General features: G+C 40.7%; 1 protein-coding gene across 1 annotated transcript; it reads right to left on the bottom strand.

Moving 5' to 3' along the window:
• Positions 1 to 1647: 1647 nt before the first annotated feature.
• LOC126621865 (TMV resistance protein N-like) lies at positions 1648 to 6046 on the bottom strand. The gene is made up of 5 exons (XM_050290482.1): positions 5238 to 6046; positions 4024 to 5140; positions 3648 to 3923; positions 2456 to 3541; positions 1648 to 2377 (listed from the first exon to the last, which is right to left on the bottom strand). The coding sequence occupies exons 1-5, from the start codon at positions 5753 to 5755 to the stop codon at positions 1820 to 1822; spliced, it is 3555 nt and encodes a 1184-aa protein (XP_050146439.1). The 5' UTR covers positions 5756 to 6046; the 3' UTR covers positions 1648 to 1819.
• Between the last annotated feature and the right edge of the window lie 20475 nt (positions 6047 to 26521).

The raw sequence follows: 26521 nt of genomic DNA, 5'->3' as shown, positions 1-26521 counted from the left end.
AAGTCAGATACTCCCTTGCTTTCTCAAAATCTGGTTTTCCTCCCCTTACCGTGTCAGATATGGACTTCTTGATCACCAGGAGAGCAATACGATTTGCTTTTAACCACTTTTCATACTTGGCCTTGACATCAACAATTGCATCTACAGCAGGTTCTGGAGGAGAGTCTTCCCTAATAGCTATGTCAAGATCCATTAACCCCAGACAAATGTCTAAGTCTTGCTTCCACTTTTTGTAGTTTGTACCACTCAAGGTTTGAACTGTGTTCACAACATTCATAATTGAATGAACATCATGCATACTTTAAAATTAAACATCCCAGTAAACTTCATAAGACAAGATTAATTCAACACTTAAGAGCTGATGAATTAAAATGCTTCTAACACTAACATATGCATTATATCAGTTACTTTCATGATTGTTTCTAACACTTATGAGCAAATGGAAAAAAACCACAATTGGTATAATGCATATATCATGTTATGCCATTTAAAGTCTAACCATGAAAACACGATCAACACCTATAGGAAGATGAACTCCATCCACGTTATGATTTTAAATGCAAGCATGGACAGTAACTTGATTATATTACACAGCTATTTCATGATAATCGGCTAGGGCTTGAATATATGATTTCACCAGGTAATATATGCATACTGATCACATAGGCTTTATAGGTACTAATGCACCATTCATTCAACAGATTATACATGCATTGATAATGACTGTAATTATAGGTTTTAACTATATAACCTAGGGCTCTGATACCAATTGTTATCTCCTTAAGGTTATATAACTAAAACACTGCATGCATGAGATTAGTACGTAAATACATATAAACCCTAACCTGAAGAAGCTCATGCAGCGGTCATGAAAAAACAGTTTGCACTGAGATAAGAACACCGGGTCTTCTATGAATTCCTAGCCTTAACACTTAAGCTCAATGGGAAGCATTTTCTGTGTGTCTTTTAGGGTTCATACGGACCAGTATTTATATAGGTCAAAAGACTTAAAGTTCCTTCCATAAAGGAAACACTAAATCTACTTTCTTGACCTCCAAGTAATCATAATCATAATCGTATAAGGATTACATCAATTCTATTTCCTATATAAGACTCACAATATAGGATTGATATCTTTGGGTAACCAAATCACAATATATATATATATATATATATATATATATATATATATATATTATTCTCTAATAATACATTCCTATTACATATAGTAGACCATATTAAGGTTGATTTATGCCGGACAAGTCAAACAATATTCACTTAATAGTTGCGCCTTAGTCTCACCATTAAAAATCTGCCTTCAGTTTGAGTTCAAAATTATCAGTACCCACAATAAAGAAAAGATTCACAACTATCACAATATTTTTATTGAATATCCAGCACTTATTTGAAGAACAACGTACAGACAACTTCCTTATTGGTTTTTCATACATCCCAAGCATTTTTACATTATCTCTATAGCTACTTATCTGTTCATAGCATAATAAATTTTGCTTCAATTCGGCTAATGTGAAATTATCATAAGATATTTTTCTTCCATATTTTCTATCTTCCATACTTGCATCTTTCTTATTTCAATTTGACATAGATGAGAGATGCACATTATTAACTGTATATACAGAGACTTCATTGCTGGATCAAATAAATTAACTTTGAGGAAAAAAATAATCAAATATCAGGTAGGTTATACAGGGCTTGAGATGGTGACTAACTAATATGGATTCTGAGAAAAAGCACAATATTTAGCTTTCCAAGTACGACTCTGAAGCATTGAATGGTTAAATAAAGCAGAAGGCAAATTTTATTCTTCCTTCTGCCTTTTGTGAGCTTGTTCTTTGTCATCAAAACCACCACTTTCACTTGGAGCTGCCTCTTCACAATATCCATGTGTTCGCTTCAAGATTTTCAATGTTTGGTTGAGCTCTTCCAAATCTTGCTTGTACACCAAACGAGCCCCACACATTTTCACCATATTTGGCCCATTTCCTCTAGCATGATAATCTGTTTCAAATGAAAACTGTTCCTGACATTGTTCTCGAGACAAATAAAATATCCAAAGATGTTCTGACACTAAATGCTCTGTTTCAGAAATCCAACATGAAATCCCAGGCAAACACTGAATTTTGAAACCATAATATTGAAGCGCAGCTGGATTTCCCAAGTTTTCCTTAGGTTGTGCAAAAACAACGCAAAAAGCAATTCCCATCCAGCTGCTACATGATTGAGGAGGTAGCTCCACATTTAGCGAATGGCCCACAATTTGATTGTTGAACCACTCGGGAATCCCCTTTCCGGGGCATAAAATATAATAAGGATCCAAAGAACCACCAATTACCTCATACAAAGAAGGACAGATTCCCTGCACCAAAAGAACCATTAGGGGGGGGGGGGGGAAGCGAGAGAGAGAGAGAGAGACAGAGAGAGAGAGACAGAGTACCTTAGTGGCGAATTTCACGATCCTTGAATATATTGTACTCATCCAGTCTTCATCTTCAACCAAAGTAATGCAATTCCGAGAACTGAAAGTAAAATCATAAATATTGGCAAATCTGCTGCTCAACTTCGAGGGATCCGACAACCTTTCTAAGGAGGTACAATTATCTACTTTTACGTGTAATTCGCTATTTGACGGAAGATCTGGCAGTTGCTCAAGTCTTTGGCACCCCTCCAAGTTAAAAGACTCAAGTCGAGAAAGGCATTTGATGCTTGCTGGAAGGGTTGTAAAATTGTTTCCACTAAGATTTAACACTCGTAAAGAGGACAAGTTACCAATATCATGGGGGATATCACCTTCACTAAGATCATTATAGTGTAGTTGTAAGTTCTCCAAACAACGCAAATGATTCAAAGAAGACAACACCAAACCCCAACAAGGCTCATGACTCTTTCTAATTCCAAATAAGCGGAGAAGGCCCCACTCATCCCTTTGCTTACCAATTGATCCATAAGCCCGCAGCGTTTTGAGATTTTTCACATCAACAAGCGGCTCTCTTATACCGGTTAACACCAAATCAAGCCACTCTAAAAACTCCATCTTCCCTGGGAGTTTTTCGATTTTTGAACTTCCCCTGATCGACAGCTTTTTAAGAGACTTCAAATTACAAATCTCAACAGGAATATCCAACAGATTTCTGCAATCACTAATAACCAGTACAGTAAGGCCAACCAGATGTCCAATTGTTGAAGGTAATTTCTCAATCGCAGTCCCACCTAAATAAACCTTGGACAAATTTTTCATCTGTTTTGAAAATTCTGGAATCTTTTTCACTTTGGAGCATTCCATAAGATCTAAACGTTCAAGGGAATCCATTTCTAGCTCACTTGGGAGACTCTTAATACTTTTACAGCCAAAAAGTTGCAAAACTTTAAGTCTTTTAAGAACTGCAATAGACGGGTGTACCTCAACTAAATTCGTACACCACATAAGAAACAACTTCTCAAGATTTCGAAGACCAGTAAAATCTGGGGTACTTATCAGTTTACGTGAGTAGCTAAGATTAATATATTTCAAGTTGGGGAAATTCTGCAGAATACAACAAATAATGTATATAAGCTTCCAATTCCAAAACCTTACAATTTTATTGGACATAAAAAAATTGTTAAATAGCATTCATTGAGTATATTCTTACCTCTTTTCCATCCCAAAGCCGAACAAGTTTGCTATCACACATTTGTAGTTCAGTAAGGAAACGCGGGTGAAAGCTTGGTGGAAGAGACTTGGAAGGATACAAACTCCAATTCATAATTCTCAAAGAACATGGAAGAAATTTGGGACTTGAAGAAACAACCAAATTGTCAAATTCAAGAAACCTCAGTCCAGACATGTTAGAGAAGGCTTCGCAATTCCAATGCACCTCTTCTATTTCGGGTAACCGTAGGCCTATGCCTTCAATAGCTCTTGTCCCCTAATAACCAAGAATGTAGGACATGTCAATTTCACAATTAGTATCGTGCTAAAAAAATAATATCTTCTATCGAACTTGGTAATCTTACATAACTTCTTACCGTATTGGTCATGAATACATGAAAAACGTCATTAGAAAGCCACAACCTACTCCGCAGGCCAGGCTCTTTAGACTCGTTACCAACAATTCTCCATGCCATTTCCTGTATCAAATCATGCATCCCGATCTCGCTGTGCTGGACTGAAGTATCATACATGAAGCATTTTTCAGAGGTTAGGAGAGATTTCTCAATCAGAGCATCTATCAAGATCCGGCTTGAAATATCAAAGGAATTGTCTAGTATTTCAATTACTCGCTGCGTGTGCTTCCCTTTGTGAAAACATGCAACATCAAGAAAAATTCTCTTCTCCATCTCTTCTAGTCCATCATAACTTATTTTGAGTTTATCAAAAATTGTTGGATTAGGAATTTTCTTTAGATTATCCCGTACACTATTCCATGCATCTAGACCTCTCTTAAACAAAGCCGACCCCAACTGTTCAAGAGCTAATGGAAGGCCTCCAGCATGATTAATGAAATACTTAGACAGTTCCAAAAACCCGTCTTCGGGCAGATCTTTCTTAAAGGCATGTTGACTAAACAGAGCAAGAGCTTCATCATCATTTAACAACTTGACACTATGACATAAAGTTATGCCATGCTGGACTAGCAAACGTTCATTTCTAGTTGTAAAGATAATTCTACTCCCACTACCAAACCAATCTTCTTTTCCAGCTAGTACTTGTAGCTGGTTTATTTGATCCACATCATCAAGTACAAGAAGAACCTTTTTGTTGCATAAGCACTTCTCAGTGTATATCATTCCCAACTGTTGATCCCGAACTTGCTCAATCTTTTCTTTCAAGACTGGGAAAAGAAGTTGTTGTTGAAGACTAAATAGAGTACGATCTCTGATATTTGCGAGAAAGCAGTAAACTTCAAAATGATGGAAGATTCTATCATAAACTAGCTTGGCAAGGGTTGTCTTACCGATGCCACCCATCCCCGTTATCCCTATAAAGCGAACATCATTGGCATCATGAGCTAATAGCAAACTTAGTTGCTCAAGCCCAAAATTAATTCCGACCAATTTCTGTGAGGAATCTGACACGGTGAACGCAGCCTGCACCCTTCTCCGCACACTATTGACGATTTTTTCAATAAGCTCACTTTCACACCTACAAGGTATAAAATAACCAATAAAAAACATAAGCGAAGCATTCAAGTTTGACTCTGTTAAGACATGGGAAATTAAAGTTGTTCATGCATGCTTACTTATATTGCTTTGAATGCCAACCAGAAATTTTGGACAGTCTTTTTAGATCAGCCTTCCATTGGACAACCTTCTTTTTATCTTCGGTAGTGATGAACTTTTCTTCATGCTCCGCGAAGGCTTTGGCAAAAGATCCCCGTTGATTTCCAACGTCAGATGGATCTGTCTCGTAAAAGACCGGCAGAACTGAGTTCCTAGCTTCCATGCATTGAAGAATGGTTGTAAGTTCATTCAAGCACCATTTGGAAGAAGCATAGTTTGGTGAAAGAACAACGATTGCAATATGCGATTCTTTTATCGCACTCGGGAGCTCAAGAGGAATACTTGTTCCTTCTTCAAGCTCTCGATCGTCAAGGAAAGTTGTAATTCCTTGGAACTTGCACAATTCGTGGTATAAATGGGATACAAAACCTTTGCGGGTGTCTACACCCCTAAAACTCAAAAACACATCGTACTTCCATCGAGGAGCTGATTCGAGAGAAAGAAGTGGTGCAGAGGCTCTTTGGGTGCTCATCGCCATTGCAAAGCAAAAACGGTGTGGCCGCCAATGGTTGGAGAAATTTGAAGAGGAAGAAGAAGTGAGGGAGGCGCTGTGGGATTGGTTGGAGAAATCTGCAGAGGAAGAAGAGGGACGAAACTGGATCTACAATTGCAGAAACGGAATGGCTGAAGGCGGCAGTGGTTTAGACTTTTAGCACCTTCAGCACGCTTTAGACTTTAGTTAGGCTTTTTTATCAGGAACTTTAACGAGAGAGAGGTTTTGGGGAAAGGAAATAATGAAAGAGAGAAAGGGTGAAGGTTGTAGGGAAAGCCAAGTGGGACGATGGGAATCAATCCAACCAGAAAACAACAAAATGAAGACCAAGAAGCAGACTTAATTGGCAAGAAAAAATTGAGAAAAGTCAGTGAGTGTGAGTGTGTGACTACCTACTCCTACTCCTGCTCCTTAATTGGACCAAAAATAATTATTCATTTTTTGGGGGCCTCCATGCATTATGGGTGCGGTTTTCAACTACTTGCTGGACGCTTTCCAACTAGACTTGTAAACGGGTCGGGTTTATTGGGTTTGGGTCAGATTGAATCCGACCCGTTAATTTAACGGGTCATCCGAATTCAACCCGTTAAGCTAACGGGTCACCCGAACCCAACCCGTTAAGCCTAATAAGTCACCCGTTTCACCCGTTAACACCCATTAACAATTTTTTTTGTTTTTTTTTTTAACATTTTGCATTCCAATACAAATTACACATCTTTTACCCAAAATTACAAACATTATATATATATATTTTGCATTCCAATACAAATTACACATCGTATACAGTTGCTTTTAGTTTTAGTTTAGCTGATCTCAATCATTTCACTCGTCAATGTCATCACTTCCAACCTGCTTCCTAGCTTTCCACCATCTCTCCCTACTGTCGCTACTCCAGAAACCATATCTCCTTACTCACCCCTTATACATTTTTGTAATAGTCTTAACGATTAACGAAATCCAACTCGTACTGTGATGGAAATTTAAGAATCAGAGAAAAATAAATCAACTTTCCCACATCCATATTTAAAAGCTACGAAATTCTAATAAAAAGTACGAAATATACAGAATCTACGAAACCAAGAACCAAAGCAGGAGAAACCGATAAACAATCGGAACCCATTCGTCAAACCTGACAAACTAAGGATACCCAGAAACTAAAACGATGAATTATTGAGAAATGTAGAAAAATCGGAACCCATTCTTCTAACTTACCGGAGAGAGGGTGGCAGAACTTAGTGAACGGCAGCCAACTTTGAGGAAGAAGATGAGGGAGAGAACGGCGCCACTCAGTCGGGTTCGAACGTGAGAGAACATAGAGAGCTAGGTTTTCTATTCCAACTATAAAATTACACAAAAGTCCTTCTTAACGGGTGTTAACGGGTTTCGCGGGTTGACTCAAAATGACCCGTTACTTAACGGGTGACTAACGGGTTGACCCGTTAACAACCCAACCCGTTAAGCACTTACCCAAATACTAGTTTTAACGGGTCGGGTCGGGTCGGGTTAACGGGTTGGGTTCAAAATGCCAGGCCTGCTTCCAACTACTAAGATTGCAGCGTTTTTTGACTAGTGGGATTAATTTAAAGCGAAAACGACCGATGAAATAATTGAGAGAAATTGGTTGAGGCTAGGCATCATCAAGGATTAACTTTTAAATGTTAATTAACAAATCGACACTAGCTACTAGGTCCTTTTTTAGATTAGATTCAAAACAAGTAGCTTTTAAATGTTAATTAACATCGAATAACTTAACCAAATTCTGAAGAGGGAAGAACATTTCCTCAACAAAGAAACCCTAAGCTCTTTAATTTTCATTCATCATTTAAGTTTGATTTAGGCATCGGAAGACATTTGATTGACAAAGTCTATCCTGTTTATTCTTTTATTTGGTGGCAGATATTCGTTTCTAATTCTATTCCTCACCTCATCATTCTAACTATAGATTTTGTTCAAAAAAAAAATCATTCTATCTATGGATGAACCAAATAACACCGAATAATTAACAAAGGTAAGATAACAACAACAATAAAATGTGATGTGTAGTGTAGTGTAGCGTAGTAGGGGCAAAATTAACAATTTCTGCAAGAAAAATAAAACTATTTTCCACTAAAAACAAAACAAAAGATGGAAATGTACCAAAAAGTCAGGATCGGTGGCTTACCCCTTGTTGTCATTGAGCAAGTCGTAGTTGTGGTGGAAAAAATGCGGAATTGTTGTGCTACAGCTAGTCTAGTCCCATCCCATGGCAACCCATTTCATCTGAGGGATGAAGGAGAGATGATTCAGTACTGTGTCAATACTCAACTCTCAACTTTGGTTTGTTCAGTATCATTTAGTACTACAGTTTAATAGTATTCTTCTTCACTTGAAAATGGGAGGTTTTATGTTCAATTTTTGTTAAAAACGAATTTTAAGCACTTTATTAGGACTCACCCATTGTGAGCCTTAGGTCACACTTCTTTAGTGTAGATAATATCGTTTATTCAAAAAATAACTCTGGTTTGTTTGGTTTGGTTTTGTACGATTATGGGTTGGACTTGTGTATTTTGTACTTTTAGGCTTTAGCCTTGACTTTAAATCTTTCTAGGAAGTAGATGGTTGATTTTGATGGTTATAATTTTTCTTTTCAAACCACTCTGTCTCATGTTCAAACTTTCTTATTCTTATAAATGTAGTTAGCGTACAATTTAGCTTGAAAAAAAAAACTTAGGGGAATTTCAAGCCAATTTCATTCTTGAATAGTAAAAAAAATCTTCTAGTCCATAGGACTATAATGCGAGTGAAAAACTAAGAGCTTGTTTGGTGTCCTATTTAAAAACTTTTATAATTTCTCAAAACATTTCTTAAGAATTTCATTGAAAACAATTTTCTTTAAGACTCAAAAACTTATTTGGTTTGCGATTTAAAATTTCTAAATCTTATAACTTAAACTGGACAAAGAGATCCAAAAAGAGGGGTATGAGAGAGAAAGAGGATAAAGGAGGAAAGAAAGTAAGAGATAATTGGAGGAAAGAGAAAAAAGTGAGAGGATCGGAGGAGATAGAGAGGAAGAGGAGCGAGAAAAAGAATCGAGAGAATGAAGAGAGCGGATTGGAGGAGAGACGAAAAAGGTAAAAAAAGAAAGAAAGAGAAGGGTGAGAGAGAGAGAGAATAAAAGATAGATTTGGAGTGAGAGGGGAGGAGGGAGAGAAAAGAAAGGAGTGAGTTTAAGTTTAAAAACTCTAAACACTTACTTTTTCTGTTTTTAGATAATAGACTATATTTTTGAGTTAGTCTTGAATTCAGTTTTTGAAAATAGTCATACCAAACAAGTTTTTAAGGCCTAAAGCTTGAAAATTGTTTATGAGTTTGTTTGTACCATACTTGACAAATCTCGAAACTACTGAGCACCGGTCAACGTTATACCGTCAAGGACCCAGAAGAGTTTCCCTCCAACCAGGAGGCCAATCACAGCGCCACACGTGTCAACATCAGAAGCCAATCATAGCGCGACACGTGTCAACATCAGAAGCCAATCACAACACGACACGTGTCAATGTCAGAATGAAACTAGAAACTCTCTTCTATAAATAGAGATCATTTTTTCACAATATTTACTAATGTCATTTGTACTAAATCATTCACTAGTACTCACAAAAGGAGAGCTTGAACCTATGTACTTGTGTAAACCCTTCACAATTAATGAGAACTCATCTACTCCTCTACTCCGTGGACGTAGCCAATCTGGGTGAACCACGTACATCTTGTGTTTGCTTCCCTATCTCTATTCATTTACATACTTATCCACACTAGTGACCGGAGCAATCTAGCGAAGGTCACAAACTTAACACTTTCTGTTGTACCAAAGTCTTTACTGATTTTGTGCATCAACATTTGGCGCCGTCTGTGGGAATGACACTTATTCCCACTTTCTTCAGCTTTGTCAAGCTGGTTTCCACCATTCGTACACTCTATTTTGACCAGGCATCCCTCTCCAACATGAGGAGCGAAGGAAGCCACAGCACACAGAATGACACCCCTCTTGCACCTAGTGCGAAACAACGAAAGAAGGAAGGAAAGAGGGTTGCTCTTCAAGCTAAAGTTGATGAGCTAGAAGCTCAGAACAACAAGATAGCAATGAACAACAAGTTGAGGTCCTCCAGGAGCAGTATGAGAAGCTCTTTGAGACGCTCCACAAAACTAGGCGTACTCAAACACGCGAGCTCGTTGCCCTTGTGGACATCAACCATCATCTGGGTGCCCCCCAACCAGGAGGGTCACATTTCTTCGACATGGGTATCCCTGATGAGGAGCGAGTTAATCATCAAAACATTGATCAACATGAGACTTCTCTCAACCCTGCTGCTTCGACCCGAAACAGGAGAAGTGGAGGAAGACACCTCCTTGCAAAAGGGTTGGAAGGATCGAAAGCCGTTTATCACGACTGCTGAGACTTCCTAAAACAACGTCGAGAGAATCCTCTTTATATATGCTCGAAGATCAATAACCCAAGGGTTTCTGAAAGACTCGGTCCCCTCCCACGACCCAAGCCAGCTGCCAATCTAGGGAAGGAACGACAGGTCCTAGAGGAAGATGAAGGTACATGGGACTCTGAGGTATTCCGACAGACTCGCCCTAGAAGTCAGTACGACGAGTCCAAGGAAAAATCACACACCCTTGCTCAAACTTTCCTACTTCCAAGAGACGATGAAGACTTACGAAAGAAAATCCAGTGGTACATGACTCTACTCAGGACTCCCTTATCCTACAACTCCTTGAGGAAGTAAACAAGTTGAAGGCCGAACATCAGGCCGAGATACCTGACTGGAACCAACCCAGGCCTGGCCCTCTCACAAGGAGGATCCTCGACACCCCCTTCAAGCGAAGACAAAACAAAAGCTTAGTTTACAACTCTATACTGGAAGGGAGGACCTAATTGAACACTTTAACCTCTTTGAGTCCACCATGGCATATCGGATGCATACCGATGAAAAACGATGTCTTCTCTTCCCCTCCACCCTTTTTGGTGGAGCTCTAAACTGGTATTGCCGTCTTCCACCTAAGACAGTAGACTCATTTGAGGAACTGAGGAAATTGTTTGTCTCTCAACACATCTTCCAGACCAATCGTTTGCATTCTGCAGATGACTTGTACATTATTTGCCAGAAGCCGGACGAGTCACTACGAGAGTATGTCGGTCGTTTCAGCCATGAGTATTCTCGCTGTGCTGAGGCAGATGACAAGACCGCCCTCAAGGCCTTCACGGCAGGTCTACGTGATTATTTCTTCAAGTACATGATCAATGCCAACACTTGGAAGACTTACTCTGAGGTGATGGCATATGCTTACAACCAAGCCTCCGCTGAGGCAAGGACATATTAAGGGAAACCTCCCCCACAACCACCCCTTATCAGCAAGTACGGAGTGGAAGCCAGATCCAACCAAATGAGAAGACCTCGACCTTCCAAACGACAATGGTGCCTCACTCTGCCTTACTTAACACTTTGCCAAGTCAACATGCATATCAATCTCAGGGCAAAAGGAAAGATTTCCATCCTCACCAGTCTCATTTTAGTAAAAGGAGTAAGGGACACTATCGCGATAATCAAGGGTATCGCCATGATAATCCCCGACCCCAGGCAGTCAACACAGTGGGTCAAGCACGTGTCAGGACATCCTCTACCCCGAGATTGATATGAGGCATACACACATTTGAACGCCACATGCGTGGCCATTTACCCTAGCATAGCACACATGATACCAAAGCCAAAGCCAAGGCACCCGGATTACAAGCCCACGAAGAACATGGGCACGTTTTGCTGCTACCACGAGCATAACGGCCATAATGGCGAGAAGTGTATCACCCTTTGTGATCATATTGAAGCTTTGGCACGTGAAGGAAAAATTGATCAATTCCCCATTCACCCTCCAAGGGGTAACCGTAACCAACGCCAGGTGAATGTGATATATTCCATAAGTGGTGGCACACCCATATCTAAATCTTCCAACAGGGCCATGAAAAATAGTGAACGAGCTTTAAGGTCTGGCCACCAAGTGTTTCACGTGGAAGACATCAAGGGAGGTAAGTATCAAAAGCCTAACTGGGATCCAATATGTTTCTACCCTGAGGAAGAAAGAGGTATCATCTACCCTTACGACGAATCCTGGTAGACACGGGGGCTTCGGTCAATATCATGTTTGTTGAAGCTTTCAGAGTACTTAATGTAGCTGAACACTTGCTCGATCGCTCGATTTCCCCTCTGATAAGCTTCTCCGGTGATATCGTGCAACCTTTGGGGAGCATACATTTACCCTTCACCATTGGTACAGGCCCTTAAACAGCTACCATTACCACTAACTTCCTGGTGGTTGATTGCCCAATGGCATACAATGTCATGTTCGGACGCATAGGCATCAATGATCTCAAGGCCATGGTAACCACACATATGTTGTTGATGAAATTTCCAACCCCCTATGGCAATGGTTACTTCAGAGGAGATCAACTTAGTGCACGATCATGTTACAACACTTCGGTCAAGCAACAACACCTGCTTGTGCCCAAGGAAACCATTTCTATACATGACCAAGTCATAAAGACCAGCCCAGACGAAGCCAACTTGGATCTTCACGATAGCAACAGTCAACCCAACGACCCTCGAGATGACTCTTTCACCCAGCAAGCACAACCCGCTGAAGAGTTGGAGAATGTCTCTATCTCAAAAGATTATCTGGACCGCATGGTGAAGATTGGCACCACATTGTCACCACCAATTTGGTTGACATTGATCTCTTTTTTGCAAGAGAACACTGAGGTCTTCGCCAGGTCATACGAGGAAATGCCAGGCATCTCTCCCGATATCATTTGTCATCGCTTAAATATTGACTCCAAGACCAAGCCAGTGAGACAGAAGCGAAGATCTTATGACGCTGAATGGTACGAGGCAATGAAGGCAGAAGTTGAAAAACTCAAAGGCATAAGCTTAGTCCGCGAAGTCAATTATCCAACGTGGGTAGCAAATGTTGTCCTTGTTAAGAAGAATCCGACCAAGGAAAGTCTCCTGCTCCAAATGGTCTTGTGGAGAATGTGTGTCGATTACACTGACCTAAACAAAGGATGCCCGAAGGATAGCTTTCCTATTGCTCTCATAGATAGACTTATAGATTCTACAGCAGGGTGTGAACTTCTGAGCTTCATAGATGCTTACTCAAGATACAACTAAATCCTCATGAACCATTTGGACCAAGAACACACAGCCTTTACTACTGACAAGGGACTATATTGCTATAAAGTCATGCCTTTCGGCCTAAAGAATGCAGGAGCAACTTATCAGAGACTGGTCAATTCAATGTTCGTCGAACAGATTGGGAAGAGCATGGAAGTTTACGTTGATGATATGCTAGTAAAGAGCAAACATGCTGACTAACACATCACCTACCTATCTGAAACTTTCACCATTCTGAAGAGGTATCAAATGAGGTTGAACCCCAACAAATGTGCCTTCAGCGTAGACTATGGCAAATTCTTAGGCTTCATGATAAGCCAACGAGGCATTAAGGCTAATCCCGAGAAGATCAAAGCAATCTTCGACATGAAGGAACCGGTAACTTCAAAAGACATCCAGAGCCTTATTGGCAAGGTGGCAGCTTTAACTAGGTTCATCTCTAAGGCCACAGACAGATGTGCTCCTTTCTTCAAAGCACTTAAGGGAAGTAAGAAGTACATTACATGGACTAATGAATATGCTGAGGCATTCAAGAACCTCAAAGACTACATGAGTAAAGCCCTTATGCTCTCCAAACCTGAGGTTGGTGACACTCTTATTATCTATATGTCGGTATCGGCTTCAGCAGTAAGTTTCGTTTTCATTCGAAAGGATGGTAATGTCGAACGACCTGTCTACTATGCTAGCAAGGCCTTACAAGATGTAGAGACGATACTCCAACATTGAGAAATTGGCTCTAGCATTGGTCATGTCTGCTCGAAAACTTCGCCCTTACTTCCAAGCACACTCCATCATCGTGCTTACCAATCATCCTCTTCGACAGATACTCCAAAGTCCTGACACTTCCGGGTGAATGATCAAATAGACGATAGCATTGGGTGAGTTTGACATCTCTTACCAACCAAAGCCAACTGAGAAGGGCCAATCAGTGGCAGACTTCATCGCTGACTTCACATATCCTGTTAACATTGTTTCTACGCCTAAAAAAGTGGTTTCATTACCCTCGAAAGCTCAGAAAGTAGAACCAATAGCCCCATCATGGAGTCTATATGTTGATGGCTTGTCTAGCCAATAGGGTTGTGGAGCAAGACTAGTCCTTACGACCCTTGACAAAGTGGCGATGAAGTATGCTCTTCATTTCAAATTCAAGATGTCGAACAATGAGGCCGAATATGAAGCCCTCCTAGCAGGCTTACGTTTGGCCAAACACCTTGGGGTTAAACAAATTGATATCTTTAGTGACTCCCAATTGGTGGTTAACCAGGTCACCAACAACTTTGATGCTAAGGATAACTCTATGGTAGCATATCTGGCACAAACACAATTGTTGCTCCAGCACTTCCACCACCAGATCACCCAAATTCCTCGAGCGGTAAACAGTCATGCAGATGCTTTGGCTCGCCTTGCCTCTGCGGTGGAAGACAAGATTGGGAGAAAAATTCAGGTCGAATTGTTGGTAGTACCAAGCACCATGGCCGCGGAAGTGTGCAACTTACAACAGGGGGATAGTTGGATTACCCCGATTTATAGATTCCTTGCTCATGACACCCTTCCAAATGACAAAGTCCAAGCTAAGCAGATTCGATACAAGGCTACCCGTTACTTGATCATTAATGACCAACTCGACAAACGGGGTTTTAACTAACCATACCTAAGATGCCTTACACCCACAGAGGCGGAAACTGTCATTCGGGAAATACATGAAGGAGTCTGCGGAGATCATGCTGGATCTCAATCCCTAACACACAAGGCTTTTCACCAAGGATATTACTGGCCAACACTCCACCAAGATGCCATCAGAATATCCCGCTCATGTGATAAGTGTCAACGCTACGTAACTATTCCTCACTCCCCTCCCGAGCCGTTCACTCCTATGATCAGCCTTTGGCCCTTCACCCAATGGAGACTTGATTTGATCGGCCCAATACCTGCAGGGAAGGGCAAGGTCCGTTATGCAATCGTTGCAGTTGACTACTTCATAAAGTGGGCCGAAGTAGAACCCTTGGCAACCATTACTGAGGCAAAAATAGAAGACTTCGTATGGAAGAACATCCTTTGCAGATTCGGCATTCCCAATGCTATAGTCACTGACAATGGGTGACAGTTCGACAACAATAAGTTCATGATGTTTTGCTCTGAGTTCAATATCAACTTATGTTTTGCCTCCCCAGCTCATCCCCAGTCTAATGGACAAGTTGAAGCCATCAACAAAATAATCAAGCGAACTTTGAAAACCAGCTTGGACAAGGCTAAAGGTTGTTGGCCAGAATTTGTACCCCAAGTTCTTTGGTCATACCGTGCTTCGTATCGCACATCAACAGGAGAAACCCCATTCTTACTTGCCTTTGGTACAGAGGCAGTTGTCCCAGTTGAGCTTGAGCAAGCAACGTTCCGAGTCCAGAACTATGTGCAAAGCGAAAATGACAAACAACTTACCTTCAACTTAGATCTAGTCGAGGAACACAGAAACCAGGCTCACTTGAAGAATGTCGCCTACAAGCAGCGCATCTCCAACTACTATGACTCCAGGGTCAAACCTTGTTCTTTCAAAGTGGGGGACTAGGTATTGAAGAAAAGATTACTCTACGACAGAGTCCCGAGTGAAGGAACACTTAGTCCAAACTGGGATGGACTGTTTGAAGTTGTTAGCATCAGTCGCCCTGGCTCCTACAAGCTTAGAAGCTCTGATGGCAAGACCCTTGGCCATCCATAGAACGTTGATCACTTGAAGTACTATTACAAGTAAACTAACATTGTACAAGTGTTAAGCTTCAGCCATTCGGCATCCTATGTAACGAAGACTATTTGGCATGAATTCAATAAAGAGGTGATTTAGACAACTCGGTCTTAATCCTCTTACATTCCTAGCAATGAAACACTTGGGTTCAAAGCTTCAACATGAATGCTTCCAATGGGAAATCAAGTCCTAAGTATATGTCAATAAGACTATACAAATAAACAAATAATACTGGACAGAACTAGTACATCCAAGTTATGGCTTATATCTAAACAAAAGATTTGCTCAAACATAGCCAGGCATTCATCAGTGATAGTGTAAATACTTGGTAATTAACAACAAACTAGTACATCCAGAGTACATGACACATGCCACACAAACAACAAACTAATACATCCAGAGTATGTGGCACATGCCACACAAACAACAAACTAGTACATCCAGAGTACATGGCACAAGCCACACAAATAACAAACTAGTACATCCAGAGTACATGGCACATGCCACACAAACAACAAACTCGTACATCCAGAGTACATGCAGAAAAAGAGGGCACTACGAGTCATCCTCATCTGAGGCCGAACTTCTGACAATATCACTCTGCGTTTCAACCCCATCGCCATCACCACCTTCCTCAGCATCTCCAGGACCATCCTCACTCTCCTGAGACTGCTCACTGATACTAGCCTCATTATCAGAGTCATCATCACCATTAAGATCAACTGCGAGAATGAAGGCTTCACCCTTTTGTCGGTACTCATCCATCTCATCACGGTACTTTCGGATAATGCTTCCATTGTCGTAACGCTCAAAGACAACCATCCATTTCCTTTTCTCAAAATTAGCCGCTCGGATGCAGTGAGGTCTAAAAGCATTGTGAAAGGCCTGGGAACTTAAGAACTCTTGCACATTAGCATCCCTCTCAGTTGGGATACTCATCTTCAACCCAGAAACCTCAACCAAGGCACTATCCAACTCCCCTTTAACCTTGGAAACTTCAAGGATGGTTGTCTCCAATTGTTCCTTACTCGCTTCCAATTGTTTCTTGAGCCTTACGTTCTTACCATTCCGCCTCTTTAACTTTCAAAGTTTTCATCCTTAAGGCGGAAACATCAGCTAAAGCTTTGCTCGTTTTTCTGGCGTCATTCACAAGCTGCTTATTCTCTTTAAACTTTGCCTTGTACCGCTCGACTTCTCGTAATCTGTCATCGTACTCGGTCATGACTTACATGACAAGATAATCGTCACTACCAGGAAAAAGAGGGGAGAAAGCAAAGAAATGACAAAGTAAGACTTACATAAGAAGATAGCCTCATCATCCGGTCACGATCTGATTCATTCTCATCTAGTGGCTGGCCAAGCTTATCAATAGTGGATCGACGTCTTGCCAGGCAATTATTGACATACCTAAAACTACTTGGCTGCATGGCAAACTTCAAGTCATTCCAATGAATACTGCCAACCTCTTCCTTGTACTTTCTCTTACGGCTACAACTAGGGCCACCTCCTTGGTCAATAGACTCCATGGTTGGAGGAAATATGAGATTAATGGTAGGAAGAGGAGGCAATAGTCGTCGCTCCTCCCTTGCAACTATGGCAGCAGCACAACCGATGGCCTCAGCTTCAGCCTTCTTTGAGGCAGCAATCTTGAGGACCTCCTCCTGCGACTTAGGTTTAGGGGTTGGCTTCACCCAATGCTTACGAGCTCCCTTGTGAAACAAAATGTCATTTACAGGAACTAACATGGGTGCTTTCCATTTCTTGGCGTTAGTCTCCCCTTTCTTGCCCACTTTCTCCACTGAACAAGAAAAATCAAAGTAAGGAATGCAATTTTGTAAAAGAAAGAGGGGGAAAAATGAAAGACATAACTTACTTGCTCGTCTCTGGCACTCTGACACTAGGGGCTGGAAACCGTACTTTCGAAATAAGGGTCGTAGTTTACCCAAATGTCTATCCTCTTTGGGCACCCTCAACACCTTCTCTATGTCAGCTAGCTCCCGTCCAGACAGCTTGATGGTCCCTCGCGTCACTGCACGAAGAAAAAAATGTTAGAAGCAAGAGAAAATCACAACAAATAGCAAATAATGCAAACAATGGATACATTACAACCTACAGTCTGGAAGTGAGTAAGAACACGTTGCTCCGGCGTGACACCTTTAACATACTCCCAATCATTATAAAGAAAGCACTAACGGTTTTTCCAAGTGCAGTACGCCTTTTTCTTACCAAAGACAATATGCTATCTTTCACTCCGACATGCACACTCGGCATACCCAGTGCATGCTTTCACCAGGCGCATCTTATAGCAATAGCACCATTGATGAAATGAAGGCTCACCTAACCCACATTCCATCCAAATAATATAAAACCCGATCAAGGTATCCCAAAAACCAGGGTAGAATTGCCCAGGCATATATCCAATGAAAGACAACATCTGTTGCAACCACGGGTGCAAAGGCAGCTTCACCCTTAAAGTCAATAATATCTGGGTATAGAACATAACATGACCCTTGGGCGGTTCAGAGGACAATTCTTCATAATGCACCAAATGCATTCCTACACTACAGGGGATACTACATGACTGCCTTAGGGCCTCAAGCTGCTTTTCACTATCTAACAAGTTTTGCACTAAATGGTCTGCTATGAACTCAGAGCGAAATATGGGTATGGCGTCACAAACAACCCCCTCACCCACTGACATGAAGGAGGAAGAACCAATATTGGCTAAGGCTTGGCAATTGCGAAGATCACCCAATCTCGAATTTTTTGTACAAGACTCTAACAAAGGCCCTGAAGACTCCAACATTGCAAACTCAAACATGGAGTTAGAGTTAGGGGAGCCCCCATCACTAGGACTTCCAAACTCTGACATCTACAACAAACAGAAACAAACTCAATCACCACATGAAAGATCGAAACATAAGGAAGTTCCTAGGGCGTGGAGAAAAGCTCAATCAGTTCATTATGTTCTCAACCAAATACATGAACACTCAAACAATTCAACAAGAATGAAAGCATGTGATCTAGTGGAGAAGACTACCAACCTGAAGATGGTGCAAAGCAATGCCGGAATCCCTCTCAACTATAAAAGCACTCTATCTCCAAAATTCACTACAAAATGAGCAAATGAAGACAATGAAAATAGTGGAAACTTCTCATTTTTATAGGGTTCAACATGGCGAAAGAAATTCAAAATTCAAAATTCAAAATTCAAACCATGAGAAAACCCCACATGAAAAGTCTTCAAACTTCCACACAAGCTAGGGAGTTTTCAAATTTCAAACTTGTAGCACCCCCTCTCCCCCTCAAAAAAAAAAAAAAAAAAGGGGGGGGGGGGGAGGAGGTGAACATATTAGCTTCATCAAAGGAGTTCAACCACAATTCTCAAAAGCTTCACATACTCTTGATCAAGACAGTGTGAAGCAAAACCAATTTATGGTACCAACAAGAGCTTCATCAATGGAGGGCAACTACAATTCTTAAAAGCTTCACATACTCTTGATCAAGACAGTGTGAAGCAAAACCAATTTATGGTGCCAACAAGAGCTTCATTAAAGGAGTTCAACCACAACTCTTAAAAGCTTCACACACTCTTGATCAATCATCAATGAAGGGCAACTACAATTCTCAAAAGCTTCACACATTCTTGATCAAGACAGTGTGAAACAAAACCAATTTATGGTGCCAACAAGAGCTTCATCAATGGAGGGCAACCACAATTCTCAAAAGCTTCACACACTCTTGATCAAGACAGTGTGAAGCAAAACCAATTTATGGTGCCAACAAGAGCTTCATCAATGGAGGGCAACAACAACTCTCAAAAGCTTCACACACTCTTGATCAAGACAGTGTGAAGCAAAACCAATTTATGGTGCCAACAAAAGCTTCATCAATGGAGGACAACTACAAATTCTCAAAAGCTTCACACTATCTTGATCAAGATAGTGTGAAGCAAAATCAATTCATGGTACCCAACAAAAGCTTCATCAATGGAGGACAACTACAAATTCTCAAAAGCTTCACACTATCTTGATCAAGATAGTGTGAAGCAAAATCAATTCATGGTACCCAACAAAAGCTTCAAATCCAAAGCTTCACCTATAAAGCTTCAACTCCAAAGCTTCACCTACAAAAGCTTCAACACAAAAACTTCACCCACAAAAGCTTCAACACAAAAGCTTGACCCACAAAAGCTTGACCCACAAAAGCTTGACCTACAAAAGCTTCACCCACAAAAGCTTCACCCACAAAAGCTCGATCCACAAAAGCTTCACCTACAAAAGCTTGACCCACAAAAGCTTGACCCACAAAAGATTCACCCACAAAAGCTTGACCCACAAAAGCTTGACCCACAAAAGCTTCACCCACAAAAGCTTGATCCACAAAAGCTTGACCCATAAAAGCTTCACCTACAAAAGCTTGACCCACAAAAGCTTGACCCACAAAAGCTTGACCCACAAAAGCTTCACCTACAAAAGCTTCACCCACAAAGCTTGACCCATAAAAGCTTGACCCACAAGAGCTTGACCTACAAAAGCTTTACCTACAAAAGCTTGATCCACAAAAGCTTCACCTACAAAAGCTTGACCCACAAAAGCTTGACCCACAAAAGCTTGATCCATAAAAGCTTCACCTACAAAGCTTCAACACAAAAGCTTCACCTACAAAAGCTTCACACTATCTTGATCAAGATAGTGTGAAGCAAAATCAATTTATGGTGCCCAACAAAGCTTCACCTACAAAGCTTAAATATATATATATATATAAAATTTCTCAGAAATTCAAAAATTCAAAAATTCGAAAATTAAAAAATTTGAAAATTCGAAAATCCGAAAAAAAAAAATTCGAACATTCAAAAATTCGAAAAAAAAAAAATTGCCTAAGCCTTCTCTTCTTTGGGCCTAACAACTTTCATAACAAATATATATGGAGGAGTTTTGGGCTACCACTTAGAAAGGAAATGCCTCATTCGTCAACTCCCTCGACCGGAGACTTGGGGGACTCCTACCATATGCTACTGCACCTTGATACTCAGAAGTCTCACGACCACTCAGTGACTTGGATTTTTCAAGTCTCCAACCGAGAAGTTTTCCTCACTCGGGAAATTAAGGGAGCATTACCTCAACATACAATCTTCAACAAAAGAAAAAATTCAAGGAACTTAGTGAAGAAGGCCTTGGTGTATTTAACACAATACGTTGAAATGAAGCAAAGCTTGTTTATTGATATCTCCGATAAGTTACAAATATGTACATATACATGAATCAAAATAAACAAACAAGAGGGAGCCTTCACAAAGGTTGCTCATGAGAAGTGTCAGTAGTCGGTAGAGCCCTAGAAAGAGTAGGCACCGGAAGGTGATCATTTGGAGCCTTAGTACTAAGCAGAACCCTAAAAGGAGGAGGCACCGAAGGTTGATCATTTGGAGCTTCGTTACGCGATACAGCCCTAGAAGACGAAGGCAATAAATGTCTTTTGAACAAACCCACAAACCTCTGATGATCGAGTAAAATCTGACCATCAGATTCCTGCAGCTGGTCGAGCTTCATTTTCATGTTTGTAGCATAGTCATGTGCGAGCCTATGCAACTATTTATTCTCATGCTTGAGCCTTCTGATCTCCTGTTTGAGACTTATCACCTGTTTGAGACTTATCACTTCAGCAGCCAATGATTCAACTTGGCGGCAAATAGGCGTTGGGCCATATTAGACACAGAACCTGCACACTGAACACTGAGAGCCAGAGAATCCTTAACAGCCAACTCATCATACTGTTTGGAAAGAAGTCTGTTATCTTTGGGAGTGAGAAGGTTCCTGGCCACAACCGTAGCGATCATATCATTCTTCATCACAGAGTCCCCAACGATAAGAGGACCAGTAGGGGATAAGAAAGATGGGCGCCATATGTTTTCTTGAGAAGGCATGGCTGCCTCTTCACCAAAGTTCAAGTCAAAATGACGATTGGATGGGCCAGACATTCTCAGAAATGATGAAGGAGAAATGAGGTGCAATAAATCTCTTAAGAACAAAAATAAGGGGAAAATTCCTACAAGCAATAACTCTCTGAATGTACTTCTTACCCACAATTGGTGCCCTTATAAAAGAAAGGGTAACAGGGCCGTTGGTTCAAAAATCAAAGATTCACCACTCTTCGGATTTCAAAGAGGCACCACTCTACACACGTAACATCAGCTTCTCGGGTACCACAGATAACTTTGCCAAAGATCTTTGACAAAGTTTAGACAAATAAATTTTGAAGGTCCAACTACCCTACTATTACCCACAAGGGTAAAGGAACATCACCACTACTTGATAACTGAAAAGTCCCTATGTGTGTCAACCTCCGTGCTCCGTGGCAAGGTAGACTGGTAAAAATGCCCAACCTTTACTCACATTCGAGAAAACACTCCCAATAGGTTTACTTGCTCAAAAATCGAAAAGGCACCGCCCTCCGAATCTCGAGAGCCAGACTCCTAACAGGATTACTTTCTCAAAAATCGAAGAAGCACTGCTCTCCGAATCTCAAGAGCCAGACTCCCAACAAGATTGCTTTCTCAAAAATCAAAGAGGCACCGTTCTCTGAATCTCGAGAGCCAGATCCCCGATAAGATTGCTTGTTCGAAAACCGAAGAGGCATCTCTCTCCGAACTTCGAGAGCTAGATTTCCTTAGATAAAGCTTGTCTGCAATCTTCACACGCAACATCAGCTTTCCAAATACCACATACCACTTTTTCAAAGTGCTCTAACAAAGTTAAAACATGTGAAGCTTGTAGCTCCCTCTACATTGTTACGACTAAGAAGGGTAAAAGAATAACATTACTACTTGTTGTTAGGGAGACTCCTATATATGTCGACCTTCATCCTCCACGAATAGGCAGACCTGCAAAAATGCTCAACCCTTCCTCATATCTGAGAGGGCACTCCTAACGAAGCCTCTCGAAATACTCAGCTTTCTTCCCCCAATAATACATATGCAAACCAGCCACACCAGGGCAAAAATATCTCATATCATTAGGGTCAAAAGTAAGAGTATCCTATATCATGCTTTTTTCCTATCTTTTCCTTTGCCCTTGTTCTTACCTGCAAGACAAGGAAAAAGAGAGCAATCAGTCAGCACTTGGAATCAAGCTTCCAGTCAAGAATTGACTGCCTGGAACCTCTTGCCTGATTACTTACCTGGCATTGCTCACGAGTCCTCATCTTCAACATCTTATGCTTCCAGAAAAGATACCACATCTGCCTGAGGAACAGATTGGGCAAGTGAGAAGGATACAAGGAAGTATGTGGAGACAAGCGCAACAGAACATGTGCCGATTCATCTATTACTTCGTCAACAGCAAAAGTATCCCATATCATCAAGGTCGAACGCATTCTTGATTTGATGGACTTGTTTTAACCCTCAAATTCTTGAGTCAGCCTTATACTCTAGAGGAAACCAGAAAATCCTCCAGCCCAGTTCAAGAATAAGCCTGTGGAAAGTTACTTCTTCAAAAGGAAAAGTATCTTATATCATCTCTTCTCCATTTGCTTCTCCTTATCTTTGTTGCTGTTTACGACACAAGGAGAAGTAGAACAATTAACCGGAAGCCGAAGTCGAACCTCCAATCCAGATTGCTTGCTTGGAAGTCTGATTGCTTACCTTGTTTGTTATCCCTTTCGGTAAATCTCCTAGCTCGGCGACTTGGGGGACTCCTACTATAGGGTTTTGTATCACACTTGACCAAGACCGAAACTACAAGTAAGCTTCAAGTGAAATTGATACATTACTTTGTGCATCTTCATCGGTTAAAGATACCACTCCTGGATGGAGGAAAAGTACTTCCAGAGAAGATGCTACATCTATGTATGAGATAGATAAGGCAAGTGAAAATGATACCACACTTCGGTACTTAGAAGTTTCGTGATTACTCAATGGCTTGGATCTTGCAAGTCCCCAACCGAGGAGCTTCCCTCACTCGGGAACTTAGGGGAGAATTGTTTGTACCATACTTGACCAATCCCGAAACTACTAAGCATCGGTCAACGTTATACCGTCAAGGACCCAGAAGAGTTTCCCTCCAACCAGGAAGCCAATCACAGCGCGACACGTGTCGACATCAGAAGCCAATCACAACACGACACGTGTCAATGTCAGAATGAAACTAGAAACTCTCTTCTATAAATAGAGATCATTCTTTCACAATATTTCCTAATGTCATTTGTACTAAATCATTCACTAGTACTCACAAAAGGAGAGCTTGAACCTATGTACTTGTGTAAACCCTTCACAATTAATGAGAACTCCTCTACTCCGTGGACGTAGCCAATCTGGGTGAACCACGTACATCTTGTGTTTGCTTCCCTGTCTTTATCCATTTATATACTTATCCACACTAGTGACCAGAGCAATCTAGCGAATGTCACAAACTTAACACTTTCTATTGTACCAAAGTCTTTACTGATTTTGTGCATCAACAGAGTTTAAAAAGTTGGATTCAAATAGAGTACCAAACATGCTCTAAGTATCTGCATTGATTTTTTCTTTAAAATAAGTCATTAAACTTATTATTAGTTGCCAATTTCATCTTGATAAAAGATTTGATGGTAATTTATCAATTTTTCTATCAATTTAAGTCAAGCAAGTATCGCATAACACACTGAAGGAGATAATATTGTCACTTTCTTGCCCATATGCCCTTAATATTTCGTATATGTTGCGAGCTTAATTGTTAATTTACTCTTCAAAGTTAACTTTGTCCATTATTTTAACCAAAAAAGAATTCCAAAACTCATTACAAATTAGAGAATTTTGTCTCCAACCTTCTTTGTAACTCGCAAGCGGCTGAGCACAACTTGATGATCTGTCCCCTGGTATCCATGATAGCTTTCTCCATGTTCTTCATCACCTGGATCACTGTTGATTGTAGCTTCTTATAGGATCGGTACTAGTGTTTTGGGTCAATACTTGATTCTCAACTCTAGCTTGTTCAGTTTGGTATTGTATTTCGTACTACTACGGTCTGGACTTGTGTATTTTGTACTTTTAGCCCTTTACCACCTTTTGGGGCTTTAAATCTTCTTGGCTTTTTCTTTTTGAATCATTATGTTTCATGTTCAGACTCTCTTTACATTAGTGTACAATTTTACTTGAATAAAACTAAATCTTTTGGGAAATTCAAGCCAATTTCATCATTGAATAATAATAAAAAGTCTTTTAGCCTTTTGGGAGCTCACTGGCTTCGGGTTCCGTTGGAATGCCGAAGTTAAGCGAGTTCGCGCCAGAGCAATCCTATGATGGGTGACCCACTGGGAAGTTCTCGTGTGAGTTCCCATAAACAAAACTGTGAGGGCGTGGTCGGGGCCCAAAGAGGAAAATATCATGTTACGGTAGAGTCGAGCCCAGGTTATGGTGAGGGCCCAGGCAATAAATTGTCACATCCCAGCTCGGGCCCCCACCACATCTCGGACTCGACTCTGCCGTAGCACGATATTGTTCGCTTTGGGCCCCGACCATGCCCTCATGGTTTTGTTTTTGGGAACTCACACGAGAACTTCCCAGTGGGTTACCCATCATAGGAATGCTCTCGCGAACTCGCTTAACTTTGGAGTTCTGATGGAACCCAAAGCCAGTGAGCTCCCAAAAGGCCTCGTGCTAGGTAGAGATGAGAATATACATATAAGACTTACATGATCCACTCCCTTGGGCGATGTGGGATGTTACAATCCACCCCCCTTAGGGGCCCAACATCCTCGTCGGCACACCACGACTAGGGTTAGGCTGTGATACCAAATTGTCACATCCCAGCCCGGACCCCCACCACATCACGGGCTCGACTCTGCCGTAGCACGATATTGTCTGCTTTGGGCCCCAACCATGCCCTCACGGTTTTGTTTTTGGGAACTCACACGAGAACTTCCTAGTGGGTCACCCATCATGGGAATGCTCGCGCGAACTCGCTTAACTTCGGAGTTCTGATGGAACTCGAAGCCAGTGAGCTCCCAAAAGCCTCGTGCTAGGTAGAGATGGGAATATACATATAAGGCTTACAGGATCCACTCTCCTAGACGATGCGGGATGTTACATAGATCACCCCAAAACTAACTCAATACATTATTACAAAATGTTTTGAGTCCTAGAGACTTTGATCATATCATCAAATAAATGAGTTCTCATCCAGTTAGGTAAATTCTCAAAACAATTGGCAAGGTCGTATGCAACAATGTTTTTCTCCCATTAGACATAAACCAACTGCATTCCGCTATGCATACAATAAATTGTCTGGATTGATCAATTATGCTGGCAAGAAGATGAAAGTTGGTATTAATTATAGTGTTAATTAAATTAACCACTATACCTGAATCCATCTCCACACAAAAGCTTGGAAACTTTTGTTAACTGAAAGTTGTAGACCAAAATAAAGATAAGATAAAAAAAAAGACCATTTCACATTGTCACTACACATTATTTTGTGTCCATATGTCATAATTTTATTGGTGGTTATAGTTGACAAGTAAAAATTAATGATGAAAAACTAGTTGTTAACCACTAGTATGACAAACTGTGGTTTAACTCCCTGAACTATTTTTTTTAGTAAATTAACCCTTTGAACTATTTAAAATCAACCAATTAACCCTTTGCCGTTATATTTCATCCACCATTCTGTCAAATGCAAGGGAAAATTAGCTATTTCATCATGGTAACCACCAATAAAATTATGATTCATGGTCACAAAATAATGTGTAAAACATATAGCTTAACAAGAAAACATAAAATAAAATAAAATAAAATAAAAAGACCATTTCACATTGTCACTACACATTATTTTGTGTCCA

The sequence above is a fragment of the Malus sylvestris genome, chromosome 5 (genome assembly GCF_916048215.2).
Source record: "Malus sylvestris chromosome 5, drMalSylv7.2, whole genome shotgun sequence".
Taxonomy (NCBI): Eukaryota; Viridiplantae; Streptophyta; class Magnoliopsida; order Rosales; family Rosaceae; genus Malus; species Malus sylvestris.
The sequence above is the reverse complement of the archived record's forward strand: the minus strand, read 5'-3'. Positions and strand labels throughout refer to the sequence as shown.

Excerpts from the sequence above, each read along its gene's own strand:
- LOC126621865 (XM_050290482.1), bottom strand. The coding sequence starts at position 5,755 with ATGGCGATGAGCACCCAAAGAGCCTCTGCACCACTTCTTTCTCTCGAA. Across the intron at positions 5,141-5,237 it reads TGGCATTCAAAGCAATATAA|GTGTGAAAGTGAGCTTATTG; the intron begins GTAAGCATGCAT and ends TATACCTTGTAG. Across the intron at positions 2,378-2,455 it reads TCGTGAAATTCGCCACTAAG|GGAATCTGTCCTTCTTTGTA; the intron begins GTACTCTGTCTC and ends CTTTTGGTGCAG.